Below are 13,565 nucleotides of genomic sequence, written 5' to 3'. Positions count from 1 at the left end.
TACTTTTGGAGGGCAAGGCAAAGGAACCAAGGAAGATTTGATGTAGTTTGGGCGAGTAGGATTCAACAACTAAGTGATATGAGTTTGAGGGTTGTTAAACTTAGAGCATAAATTGGTATTTTCACGAGAATATTTTGATTATAAAACATCCCAGCATCATTTCGGATGATTATATATAACAATAGTTTCTTAGTAATTTACTAAAAATTTAATCTAATAATAACTTCATAAATCATGCTGATAAAAATTTAATGTAAGCATGTATTTCTATCTTTTATTATACAAAAGCAAGTTGCATCTATTACAATTTAATAAATAAAATATTTGTTCCTACCAAAATAAATAAATAAATAAAATGTGTGTCAAGTGTCTTACTCCTTTCATTCACACTTGCAAAAAAAAAAAAAAAAGCAAGTTCTTAACTTGATTTAGAATTTTTCTTAATTACAGGGACTTGAGTTAGATTTATCATCAAAGGACCTTTATAATAGCCCCTCGAGAAGGCAATATACGTTCTATATATAAAAGATCCACCGTCCGTCAATTCCACGTCACGGTCAATAGAAGGAGCAGGAAAAAACAGACCACTGCAATGCACGCGAAAGCACATTAGCATGCATACGTACGGAAATCATGAACGCCATGGGGGGCTCCATCATGAGGGGAATGTATACGATGCCTCCAAAGCAATCCCTCTCATGGCTCATAATCATCATTGAGGGTATAGCTGTGGTCAGGCGATGGACGGACGGATGGATACCCCGCACAAATGCATGCGAAAGCAAAGCTACTCCCGTAGTCCCACTCCATCAAGGCTAAGTTCCAACGAGCCCTCTACTGACCCCTTTGCCGGAAGCTTCTCTCTCTTTCTCCCTCTCTCGCCTCTAGGGTTTTCGTTTCCGTCACCAGCGTCCTCACCTCTTTCTCTCTCTCGCCCTCGGAAACCACAACTCCGTTCGTCCTCCCTGAACCCATCCCCTGAGTCAGAGATCCAGAGAGAACGGAATCCAACCACTCCACTTAGCGACTAGTATTACCGACGTCTACTCGCCTATTCCCTCTATTTCCTTCTTTCCAAAAACTTCACTCACCACTACTTCATAGAGATAGGGATATAGAGAGGTAGGTTGGTGATGGCCAAGACCAAACCCGGCAAGAAGGACCTCGATTCCTACACCATCAAAGGCACCAACAAGGTCGTCAAAGGTACCTCACCATCGCCGCATTCCATCCACCACTTTGACCTTTTTTTTTTTTTGCTTTTTTTCTTACCTTCGATGTGGAACTAAAACATTTGTGGGTAAAACGCAGTAGGGGACTGCGTGCTGATGCGGCCGTCGGACTCGGAGAAGCCGCCGTACGTGGCGCGGGTGGAGAAGATCGAGGCGGACCACCGGAACAACGTGAGGGTGCGGGTGAGGTGGTACTACCGACCGGAGGAGTCGATCGGGGGGCGGCGCCAGTTCCACGGGGCCAAGGAGCTCTTCCTTTCCGACCACTACGACGTCCAGAGCGCCCACACCATCGAGGGCAAGTGCACCGTTCACTCCTTTAAGAACTACACCAAGCTCGAGAACGTGGGCGCCGAGGACTACTTCTGTCGCTTCGAGTACAAGGCCGCCACTGGGGGCTTTACCCCCGACCGCGTCGCAGTGTATGCTTCCCACCTCTCTTTTACTTGTGACGATGATCATGGTTCTTCGAATTAGATTTATCTTGGGGAATTGTTCCGCTTAAAATTCTGCAGGTACTGCAAGTGCGAGATGCCTTACAATCCCGACGACCTCATGGTCCAGTGTGAGGGGTGCAAGGACTGGTAAGCCATCTTACTCACTTTTGCTCTTCTGTTCTCGATTTTGTTTCCATGATTGCTGAGTTTACCATTTTTTCCCCCTAGACAGTGATCCCTGTTTTTGTTCCCTCATGATGCTATATAAAAAATTAAGGAATCGATAGAGTCAATGATAGGCATTAGCATGTGCATTCTGTTGCTTGCTACTTGAAAGAGGAGGGAGGTGCATTAGCTGAGCATTTGATCTTTTTTATTTTTTTTTGTGTTCCCTGTTCACCACTGTCTTGGCAATGGACTTGCTATGGCGCTGGATTTGTTTTCTTCGTGCTTCTCTTTTGCTCACTGGAAGAAATACACATTTGTTTCAGAATTATTTTAGGGCCTTCTTTTCTCTGTACTTAGCACCCTTTTGAAGTGCATTTGGAAATCAGAGTTGGTATAATTTAAGCATTTGATTTGTAAAGAAGCGGAATTCGTTAGGCCACTGCATATTGATATTTTTTGATACTGAGAGTGACATGGCGTGCTTTAGCACACCACTAATGTCCTATATTGGTGTTGTTATATGGATTTGGAATTTGAGCAGGCATTTTTGTTTATTGTGAAGTGGAGTAAAAGTTTCTTACTACTAACTCATTATAAATGTCATCTCTTCGATCAATGCTAGCTAGAAAAGACAATAGTGCCGTAGCTCCATAGAAGCATATAGATTGCCAACTTGTTCCTTACAGTTCTATGTAATGCTGAGAGATCCAATAGAGATTGGAGAATGGGACCCATTGTTCATGTTTTTCTTTTTTTCCCCTTATCTCTCTGTGTTTTTCTGGATTCCTTGTCCAATATAAACATCTGTTTTACTTTACGCTCTTTTGACGCAGACAGATTGTTATATCAAGGACTTCATTGTAGGATCTTAAGGATATTGCATTCTCCTGTTTATAGTGGTAAAGCTTACGTAAATTGCTGGTATGATTGCAAATTTAGATTTTAATTGCACACTGAAATACTGGATTGATATTGCAATTTTATACCATATTGTGGTGCTTGTCTTATGTTAGTGATGTTTTTGCACTAAGATGTTGTTATGCGACTGTGGATGTTGCCCTATAATTTATGCCTAAAACATTAAAGAGCAAGTTCTTCTGTACCAGGTCTTAATTTTTTCATCTACTGGCTCAGTTCTTATGGTTACTTTCTTACTCTAGTATGTCTCAAGGAAGTGATTATAACACACAGTGTTCTTTAGAAAAAGCTCGTGAACCTATGGATTTGCCTATTAACCAATAAAAGCCCCAATAGTTAGTGAGAGAATCATATTACCACTGTTTTTTGAAAGAAGACTCATATCTAAATATATATATATATATATTTTTGAGGGTATTGTGCATGTCAGGGTTGTATCATTGTGTGGTGAGATACAACACTGCAGAATGCTTACATAATGAAGAATCAAGGAAATTTCATTTTTCTAGAGCATATGCCTTCAAAGTTCAAATAACATTTCTCTTATTTGTCATGCTGTACAAGCATCTTATGTTTATTGAAGGTCATATTTGAGGTCAAGGATGCAAGTCGTGCTTTGATATGTTGCTTGTTGGTTTATATGAGTCCATAAATTTACAATTTGGCTTGCTGAATAATTAGATAAATTTCTTAAGTTTTTATTACTAACTGTAGAATAAGCTTCTTTTCTTTACCATTCTATTATTTAACTAGGTTGTTTTTTAGACCATTGAAATTAGTCAATTGTAATAGCATCATGAGGAATATCAACCTTTTGCTTGCATTCCTCATCCTCGGCAGGTGAAGTTACTTTTAGTTAGTGTTATAATTGGTTCTATTCAATAGGTTCATCCCATAATTCTTCTTTTGACAAGAAAATTGCAAATTTTGGTAAGAGAGTGAATTAGGTTACTAAATAAAAAAGAAAATTGGCTTTATGTCTTTGCAATATTCTGCCAATCATCCTCTTCTGATTTGAACGGTTACCATTTTTTTGTGCATCACACAGATCAGTATCTTAGGGTAATGAATTTCTAGGCTTTGTTAAATTCAAAGTTACATGAAGTGTTGCTTTAGTTCCGAATCAGAAGATAATGATGGATATTGTAGTATTGTTAGTGGGAGGGATCACAGGCTAAATAAAGCCCCTTCCCTTTTGCAGTTTGGTTGCTTGAAGAAATTTACTTTGGAGGTCTCTTTCTCTTGCTCCTCTTCCTCCCTCTAAATATTGTTTGTTATCTTCTTCTGCAGCTTACTGTAGTTATGAAGGTTAAAAATATTGCATCTTTCTATCACATGCATGAAGAATGTTCGATAATTCAATTGGCAATAGTCAAGAAGCATAAGATATTTCCTTCATGTTTTAAAAAAATGCATACATCCCAATGTTTTTTGGTCCAGTATTATTGGCGTTGTTTGACTGTTAATTTTTGGATAATGTTCATTGTCAGGAAATATTAGCTGTAGGTTGCTTTGTGGAGACTGTAAAAAGTAGTTCATGTTGTCTGTATTTAAGTTTGATGTCATGAACTTCCTAACATCCTAGAACAATTTTGCTGCTTATTACTTGTATTTTTTTACTTCTTTAAGATCACTTGATACCAGTGTTCCATATATTATCATTATTTTTTATCTAAAAAGCTGTTTATGTTTGAACAGGTTTGCAAAAATTGCTAGAGTTATTTAGCAGTCTTGTAATTGTGGATATTGAAGCTACCATGAAGTGATTGATAAAATTGAATTACTTGAGTAGTTAATGATAAATGTCTTGGCTATATCGACCTAGTTAAATGGGGAAAAACAACGGTGGAGCCGTGCGTACCAACTCCATTGGGAACAACTAGTTCAATGAGATGATTGTCGCCTTAAGTGATATCTATCATTGTGGCCAACAAGTCATGTTGTTAGTCGAGCATTGTAAACATCTTCAAATTCTTTGCTCCATACCCCAAACCTCAATAGCTTCTTGTCCTGTCTTAGAGGTTCTCTCTATATAATAATGTATATAAGCAAAATAGTAAGATTTAATAGACCATAGGTTTGATTATTGGAATGATCACACATTCCTATTGCTTCTACGTAGTTTGTTGTCACCTTGCTGTGAATTATATCTTCTGTTGGGCGGCTTCAATGAACAAAATGCTGGGTCTTTAGCACCTTAGTGTCGTTCCATCTTTTAATCAACTCTTTTTGTTTCTCATCTTACCTTTTCAACTTAGTACCATCCACCTTTAAGTTAACTCTTTCTGCTTCTCTCTTACCTTCTATTTGACAATTATAATGCTATAACTATATTGGTTGCTACTTTTCAATGGAAGGAATTTTCACTTGTTGTATGGTGGTTGTGGATATAGTTAGAGAATCAAAATTTATAGTCAATAAATGATTAGATTCATATTTGGCTTAAGGTAAATTCCTGATAGGATGATACATGTCCTTTGCTTTTAGTTGTAGGACTGGATGTCTGATGTCATGCTTCCTGGATGCTGTGAGTAGTTCTTTCAGAAAATGCATTTGACCATGGTTATATTTTACAGATTGGCTACTGATGTCATTCTTTATTGTTCTTATATTAGCAATTCATGGCTCTTCTAAAGAGACATCTTATTCTGTCTGCATAATAGCATGACTTCCAACGCGGGATGCCGATACTGGTTAGACTCTAGTCCTAGAACTACAATTCCGGAGCATAATAGTGTTATCCTTTTACAAAAATGATAAGAGATCAATAGACACACATTACTTACGAATTATCCAGGTATCTGGGCTGATGCCAATGGAAACAAACTCAGCTAACTCACAAAAGAAACATGTTTTATAAACAAAATTATTGTATCATATTAGAAAACCATATAACGCTCATTATTTACATATAATAACTATTCTCGTACTGTTTATTTCATGTGCTATTTCTTGGACATGTTTTGGTGGTGCTAGAAGAGTTTGCAGCAAAATGAAACAAGGTACTGGATTTTGTTTTGATGTACAATTTGTAGGCTTTTGTTATTCTTTCCAATACAACTATAATTTTTCGTTTAAAAGATCAATGAAAAATCCTATAATTACTGGCTTCAACATGCTTTTGATGTCAGAAGCATGCTAGTGCCGAATATTGTTTGTAACATTACATGATATCTGTAGCTCCTAAATGGAAAATTATATATATGTCAACTGCAGCTTGGGGCAACCAAAGTTCCTGCATTAGTTAGCTATATATTTAAAAGTTCATCCTTAATAAAAAAGTTTGACAATTAAGGATTTCTGAAGTCCATCACACATAGCTGGAATGACATTGTTGTTTCTGATTGTTGTTATCCTTTGTGGTTTTATAGATTCTTCCAGCTAGTGTATCATGTTTTTGCTGCTGCTGCATTCCATATCCAAGAAGTTTAAGCAGAAATCTATGTGTGGACCAGTGATATGCCATTGACCAATTTTAAAACAGTTATCCTAAGCACCGATATTGCATCATTCATTCAATGCAGTGGTGAGTGCTATATACAGATGTCCAATGATTGACATGGGAAAAGAGTGCATGGCAGATTCTTGGTGTCCATAAATATTTCTTTCCGGACTCAGTAATGATCACTTTTGCATTTGGTTCTTGCAGTTTTAAGTGATTCTAAACTAGTTAGTTATTTTACTTTGTCCGTCTAAATGCAAACTGTTTAATTAATATACATACCATTTGCTTGAAGATATCTGGATAAACTGTAATATTAACTTGAAAATGATTGCTTATGTTGTTTAATCATTTTTTTGTTCTTTGGTATTGTCTTTGTTTATTTGTTTGATGTATGATGTTTACTACATGCATCACTGCCCAAGCAGGTTTCACCCATCTTGTATGGGCATGACTATTGAACAGGCAAAAAAATTAGATCACTTTCTCTGTTCAGATTGTACCTCAGAAGATGATGCTAAGAGATCTGTGAATGGCTATCCTGCTTCACCAATTTCGGAGCCTAAGGTGAATTTGATGTTATATATTCCTTATTTAGTTTATTATTTATATTATCCTTTTTCTGTGGAGTCATTATCTGTAAAGTTTCATGTCACGATGTATGAAGTTGATAGTCATGGGAGCCTCTTCAGTCATTTCTGGCATAGTTGTTGAAGTTTAATATATACCTATGACGACAACTGTGTACCTATCACTTGCTTTTTGTGCCTGTGATGGGACTTGGTTATGCTGTTTTCATTGGCCTTATGGCATAAAATTACTATCTCACTCATAAAAAGTATTAAATCTGTTATGTCTATGTTAGATCAAATAAGACCTTGAAAGATTGTCTGGAATCACGATCTAATCCTCACCTCTTTCAGACACATGAATTCACATAAAATCTATATGATAGATTACCAATAAGACCTAGAAAGGAATTGATAAAAAGTTTTTGCGAGTGTTTCTGGGTATGTATGTACTGTTACATTTGTTATGTAACTTGTAGTGGAACCATCTTTGGAATGTGATAGACTGAAAGTGCTTTCTTGTCAGGGCATATAGGAAAATATATACATTACAAACTAATTATAGCCAATAAGGAAGATGATGCAGTAAAATTTGAATAAATGGAACCTATATATGAAGCTGATGGGAGATGTGTCACCAAGGACAAGCATAGAGAGAGATAACTGAGTCTTACTGCACAATTTTTTAGGTGATAGATTGAGGTTAGAGAAGGTTAAGGCATCAAAGGTTTAAGCAAAAGGCCGTGAAGTCGTGAGTATTTTGGAATTAGATACATTGCTTTTATGTTGCTTGTGGTTGATTACATGCTTTTTGTTGGGGTAAGATCCATGAAGGATGAAAGATTGGAGTTGTTATAGGGAGCTTAGTGAAGGGAGATGCCAAATACGAGAATGCTAAATTCGTCTTGAAGTCAAACCAGATGACTAACTTAAGCAAGAATACCTAGAGGACCCAAAACCATGTGAGCTTGGATCCTAAGCAAGGAAGACATGGAAGCAAAAGGCAATTTAGATAACAAAACTAACAGGAGAACAGAAGATGGGCTTCCTACAAGACAATGTCAGAAGGTCAAGCCTTAGAAACTTATGCAAGACAACATTTTATGGAACCATAAAGCAAGAAGTTCGAATAAACAGAAAAATACTTGCTGTTAAAGCTTATTTTTAACAATTAATGGATAGCAAGTATGAAGAGACATAAATTTGAACCGAGGTGCTTGTGAAGCAATAGAAAGGACATAAAACTATAGTTGATCAAGAAGAAATAATAGTTGAAAGGTCCAAATCTAAGAGAAGGTTGGGACGATAAGTGACCAAAGTTTAGTATAAAGATGTGGATCTTAATTAACATTTCAGTTCCATGAAAATCCTATCCCCAAAGGTGTATGAATATTGGCATAAAGAAGCTGTTACTGAAAGTTTTACAATCCAAATTGTGAAATATGAGAGATTCTAAAGGAATCTTTTTGTGTCCGCTGTTATAGCATGTGGTATCTGAAGGCACTTCTAAAGAAAGAACAGGGGCCCTAGATTAGCCAACTATCAAGCTATTGAATGGCCTGAAGAGAGATTTCATGCTCCCGAAAAAAGATGAAAATGGGAGCAATTAAGGTTAAGCTTGAATCTGGGCTCGAAGAAATTTTTATGATAGAAGGATCTAATACATGAATAGAAGGTTGGAGAAAGAACTACAATTTAATAATCCAATTAAATTGGCGACAAAAATCAGCACCTACAGGAGCAAGTCTCATGCAAGTAAGCGAACTACCATATCAGTTTAAAATTTGCCCAGATGAAATGAGAGCATTATTTCAGCTTGAGCCAATTCAGAAGGAATTGAACCAACCTGACAGCTCTGGAAATCATTTTGATTCCTGAGAACAAGGCAGAGCATGCAATTTTGACAAACAGGCAAAAGCATTTAGGCTAGATGAAAAAAAAACAAGATCGGTGTTTTTTTAGAGGCCTATGTGAATCCTAGCTATTTCATGGGTCCTATGGAAGGAAATATAATTGCATTTCAAGGATAGTTTCATCTTGATTATTGTTACTTGAAAGTTTTCTTATGAATAGCAAGGGTTCAAGTTATGGAGATTCCCCTCCTCTTAACCATTATTATGAAAGTCTCTGACTGTTCTGTGGAAGAGATATGAAAGGACAATTTTGTGAATACTTTATAGGCACCATGCATTGCCTGATTTTATATTGGAGGCTATAGATGAAAAAAAGTATTTGAGGCATTGCCAAAAAAAAAAAAAAAAAAAATATTGGTTGTCTAACTTTTGGTAATGAGCATATGACGAGTCATCAAATCCTATTCTATACAATTGATTCTGGAGGTCCATTGATATGATGATTCTATCTAATTGCATAGATTGTCAGAAGATCTGCCAATATCATATGGTATTTTTGGCATTAATGTGGAGTACTTGTTTAGGATAACATGTGGCCTATGTGTTGTGAGGCTGGAGAGAAAGTGGAGCTAGTGTACTCTCTTTATGTCTTAAAGCTGCAGCTATGCAAATTGCAAAAGATTAACATAGAGCATGACGCAAACAAAGGGGTGCCAACGCACAAACTGTATAATATGTAGATGCACATACTATATGGCTCGTGTGTGCTTGTGTGAGGGAGAGAGAGATACAGAGAGAGAGAGAGAGAGAGAGAGAGAGAGAGAGAGAGAGAGAGGTCTTAATTTGAGCTCCAACACTATCCATGCAAAATCAAAAATGGCCAATCTAGCTTCTGCAGCAAGGAGACAATATGCACTTTTAATATGACATTTCAATTTAAGATCTCAATCTCAAAGCGTATATACTTATCAAACTGTAATTCTTATGTGTCTTAAGATGTTATGTCATGTTCTGTATTTTGGATCCTCAATTTAATGGCTCATTGTATGTTTTGGCATGCTACCTGTACGGATTTGTTCATTTTGGGTTTGATGCTTTGGTAGAAGACCACCATATACATGGTTATAGGGACTCAAAACTGCTTTGTATTTGCACTTAAAACTTTAAGTTCACTATGGTAGAATTACTTTGTGAAATAAAGGTTAATAATTTTTGTTTCTTTATTGTTGCTATTGTTGCTGGAAGGAACCAAACAATAGGTCATGCATGGTAATCAGAGCCATTGGAGGCTGTTGTCGATTCCTTGTCATCATAATGGCTGATAATCAGATGCTTGGTTTGAGTTGTTTGTTTGAGCTTTTTAATTTTACGGGGGATCAGGAATTCTGACTGGGAAAGCAGCCACTGTTTTGGCTCCAGTTCTAATATTTTTAAGTTTGTAATATAAATTATATTCTCCCATGAGATGGACTACGTTTGAATTTATAGGTCCTATGACACATCGTAAAGGATTTTTATCCAAAATCTCCTACCTATTTTACCCATTGGGGAAGAGATGATATAATGGCAAATCTTTAACCCATGACTCTCAATATTCTCCCTATGTGGAAGAGAGACACCATTTTGCCTGGTGGTCTCACCTGCTAGGTTTTTTTGGAATGAGGAAGTGGGAGGGTTAAAATATTCACCATTATGTCGCAGTTTGAGAAATACTTTACGATGCCTTGAGGAAACCTGTTACTTGGACTGCTTGCTTTTATTTACTCTGATACCTTTTAGTTCATTGATGATCTGTGGTGTATTTTTGTAGGTTGAATCGAAAAGGCGGAAGAGGTAACCGAGTTGATGCTGCATGGTCTCACATGAGGAGGTACACATTTAATGGCATGGTAGCTCTTCATTGTTGGTAACATGAAAATGTACAGTTCAGGGAACAGATTGCTTTTAGAGGCTAGAGTCAGTTCTTTTGACTTGAGTTAAAACTGTTATGAAAGTAAATTCGTTATGTTCTGTGTCTTGATGTGGCTTGCTAAATCTTGTTCGATCTTGCTTAGGGGAGACCAAAAGGACAAGTTCCCAAGTGTTGTTGCTTGTAATGTGCCTGCTGTCACTATATATATTTTAGTTAATATCAGCATGTCATGAGTCAAAGTGGTGGTATTGCCCATGGAAAGGAAGAAATTTGTTTAGATTTAGACCAACAGGACAAGTTCCCAAGTGTTGTTGCTTGTAATGTGTTTGCTGTCACTATATATATTTTAGTTAATATCAGCATGTCATGAGTCAAAATGGTGGTATTGCCCATGGAAAGGAAGAAATCTGATTAGATTTAGATATGACAAGAAGTTGGCAGTTGCTAGGCATGTGCTGGTGGTAAGGCAAGAGATGACAGTACAAGCCTACGAATATCTGCTCCAATGCTTATGGATTCCAAAACCAAAATTTTTAACTGCGAGTGGTTGCAATACGTGGGCTTTCATATGTGTCATATTTTTGAATGCAGAGGGTATGCTGTATCCGTTCCTTTGTTTTCCTTCCATTTGTTGCACGTATAACTTGTCTTTATAAAGTAAGTATCACAGCACGAGCATGGCAGGATATCCTTTGAAATTCAAATTTAAGCTTGCGTGCACATTTGTTTAGTTTTCCAAAATTAATATCAAATTTTTAGTCAATATTTCTAAGTTGAAAATTCATTCGGGATGTAACTCCAGCTAATATTATTTTGGGGATATTAAAATTGATCCTTTTGTTGTACAACCTTTGGGAGGTTACTTTTGTCTCTCTCTCTTTCTTCCCTTTATTCATTTCAGGTCGATAGGATAATGATGGCAAATTTGACAGGTTATTTATCCAGCAAACATGAAGCGGTTCAGATATAATTCAAGCCCAACCGAGGAGAGGTTTTGCCCAAGAAAGCGTAGAGGCCGGCCTAGGAGTAGGCGAATATTTGTATCTTTTCATTCAGGTTAACTGTCCAATGCGTCTAGGCTGTTGCAACTGTCAAACATTTCATATTAGTATTGTTGCATAAGCAAATCATGCTGTTTGCTGGCATAATTTGGACGTGGGCTTGCATTGGAGTCTCATACCGCTTCATGCTTTTTCCAAATACGATACGGTTTAAGGTGGCGAGCTGGTCTTTTTGAGGCATATGATGAGTTGTCGAGAACTCTAAGATCGCTGGTAGGTTTGATGCTTTTGACTCCTATGGGTAATTGGGCGCTGGGTCTTGAAAAACAGGAGAAGATTTAGAAAGCTCCTTTTTTTTTTTTTTTTTTTTTTTCTGTTTTGCCTGCTAGGTTGGGGGTTGGGATTGGGGCCTGGGAGGGGGAAGGTGTAAAAGTGATTAGGAAGGCTTTGAAAATTTGGAGTTGGGCAAATTTTTGCCGCTTTAATATGGATGTTATTACAGTGTATCCGTTATCACTTTTATTTTTTATTTTTTAAAAATAAAACTATAGAACTAAGGTAAAAATATTTGATACTATTTTTATCTGACATTTTTAAAATTATTTTATTATTTCTATGCTACCATTACTACAGCATCACAATTTTTACCGTCTTCACCAGATCGCCATCATCGTGCTTCAGTCTTCACACAAAAATTTTCATACCATCGTCCTTGCCATCATACTATCGTTGCCATCTCCAATACACCATTTACCGTTATATCCACTAAAATCATCAGTGTCATCACTATGTCATTTGCTACAACCATCGTTATTTCTATAGGCTCATTCAACTACCAAACGTGCAACTCTTTTAAGAGGGTACATTCCTCATCTCTAGCAGCTTTACTTGGATACGAGATCAGTTCCAAAGCTGAGAGTGATAATTGTTTCTTTTCAAGGAATATAAATCTATACAAACGGCATTCATGAAAATTCAAGAGTATGCTTCATTCTTTCATGACAGCCAAAGTATCGTACATTATATGTGACCAGAATAGGTAGGCTTCTCATCACTCCATATTCTTTTAGACTTTTCATAAATTTGATCTTCTTGGATTATTAGACAGGTCTTGACGGCAGCCAGGGCACAGCGTGCGGCACGTTTCACGGATGCTTTAATGGATTGGTTGCACGGTTTGGACGATAGGGCTACACCAATCATAATCGAAGCTATTGGATTTCTTATTGCGCCAGAAACGTGTATTGATAGCTGGCTGATTTGGTATTAATGCCGTAACTAGTAATTGTAATCAATCATTTTTATAATAAATAAATTTATCATAATTTTGTACTTATCTTCTTAGTGATTATTCTAAAATAAATATTTAGATGGTGTTTGATTGAGATGAGTTGAGATCTGAAATTATAATAAAAATAGATGATTCTCGTTTCAATTATTTGATTGAAAAGAGTCTTATTTTAATTCTTTTAATTCTGATTTCAGAATGAAATAGGAATGATCTAACCTATTTAAGATTTAATTTTTAAATTTTTATTCAGATTCTAATTATGAATCAAACATTTCGAAAGATTTAATCATTTCGATTTCAATCTATTTCGAATTCACTTTGGTCGCGAACCAACCATCCCATTAAATCACTTGCCTTCTAGCATAATTTATTTTATTTAATTAATTATCATATTCTTTGTTATCTTTTTGTAACATTACAATGATTTTGCATCCCATTATCCTGGGACTTTATCATCAGATCAGAAGGATGAAAAAAAAAAAAAAAAAAAAAAGAAAAGAAAAAAAAAAAAAGAGGCATCATCCAAAAAAATATTAATGGTTCTCGAGGTTCCATTCCAAGCGGAATTTTATTTTAACTCACAATGGACGTGGGACTAAATGGCATCCCTCCACATCAACAAAATACTTTATCATATTGTCTCTTTTTTTTTCCCATGCTTGTGATTCTAAACCTAAAGATGTATATGGTTCTTGAACCAAAAATAGATGAATATGATTCTAACTTCAGTGCCGCTGCCTCT

The 13,565-nt window shown here is 36.4% G+C and overlaps 1 protein-coding gene across 8 annotated transcripts; it reads left to right on the top strand.

Moving 5' to 3' along the window:
• Window positions 1-802: 802 nt before the first annotated feature.
• LOC105050065 (chromatin remodeling protein EBS) lies at window positions 803-11,771 on the top strand. 8 transcript variants are annotated; one of them, XR_832944.4, is made up of 8 exons: window positions 803-1,206; window positions 1,312-1,654; window positions 1,748-1,816; window positions 5,243-5,282; window positions 5,371-5,448; window positions 5,732-5,757; window positions 6,694-6,764; window positions 10,430-10,770. XR_832944.4 is itself a non-coding variant. In XM_010929924.4 (6 exons), exons 1-5 carry the CDS (start codon window positions 1,134-1,136, stop codon window positions 10,454-10,456), a joined length of 651 nt encoding a protein of 216 aa, XP_010928226.1. In that variant the 5' UTR covers window positions 804-1,133; the 3' UTR covers window positions 10,457-10,489; window positions 11,464-11,771. The 8 variants fall into 8 exon arrangements, 4 of the variants coding, with proteins under 4 accessions (XP_073118010.1, XP_073118012.1, XP_010928226.1 ...); XR_003801596.2 differs by lacking the exon at window positions 10,430-10,770 and adding an exon at window positions 6,127-6,281 and having other exon boundaries at window positions 6,626-6,762; XR_832946.4 differs by lacking the exon at window positions 5,732-5,757.
• Window positions 11,772-13,565: the final 1,794 nt, after the last annotated feature.

Source organism: Elaeis guineensis, chromosome 8 (assembly GCF_000442705.2).
Source record: "Elaeis guineensis isolate ETL-2024a chromosome 8, EG11, whole genome shotgun sequence".
NCBI classification, from domain to species: Eukaryota; Viridiplantae; Streptophyta; class Magnoliopsida; order Arecales; family Arecaceae; genus Elaeis; species Elaeis guineensis.
Note: the sequence above shows the minus strand (reverse complement) of the source record. Positions and strands in the feature narration are given on the sequence as shown.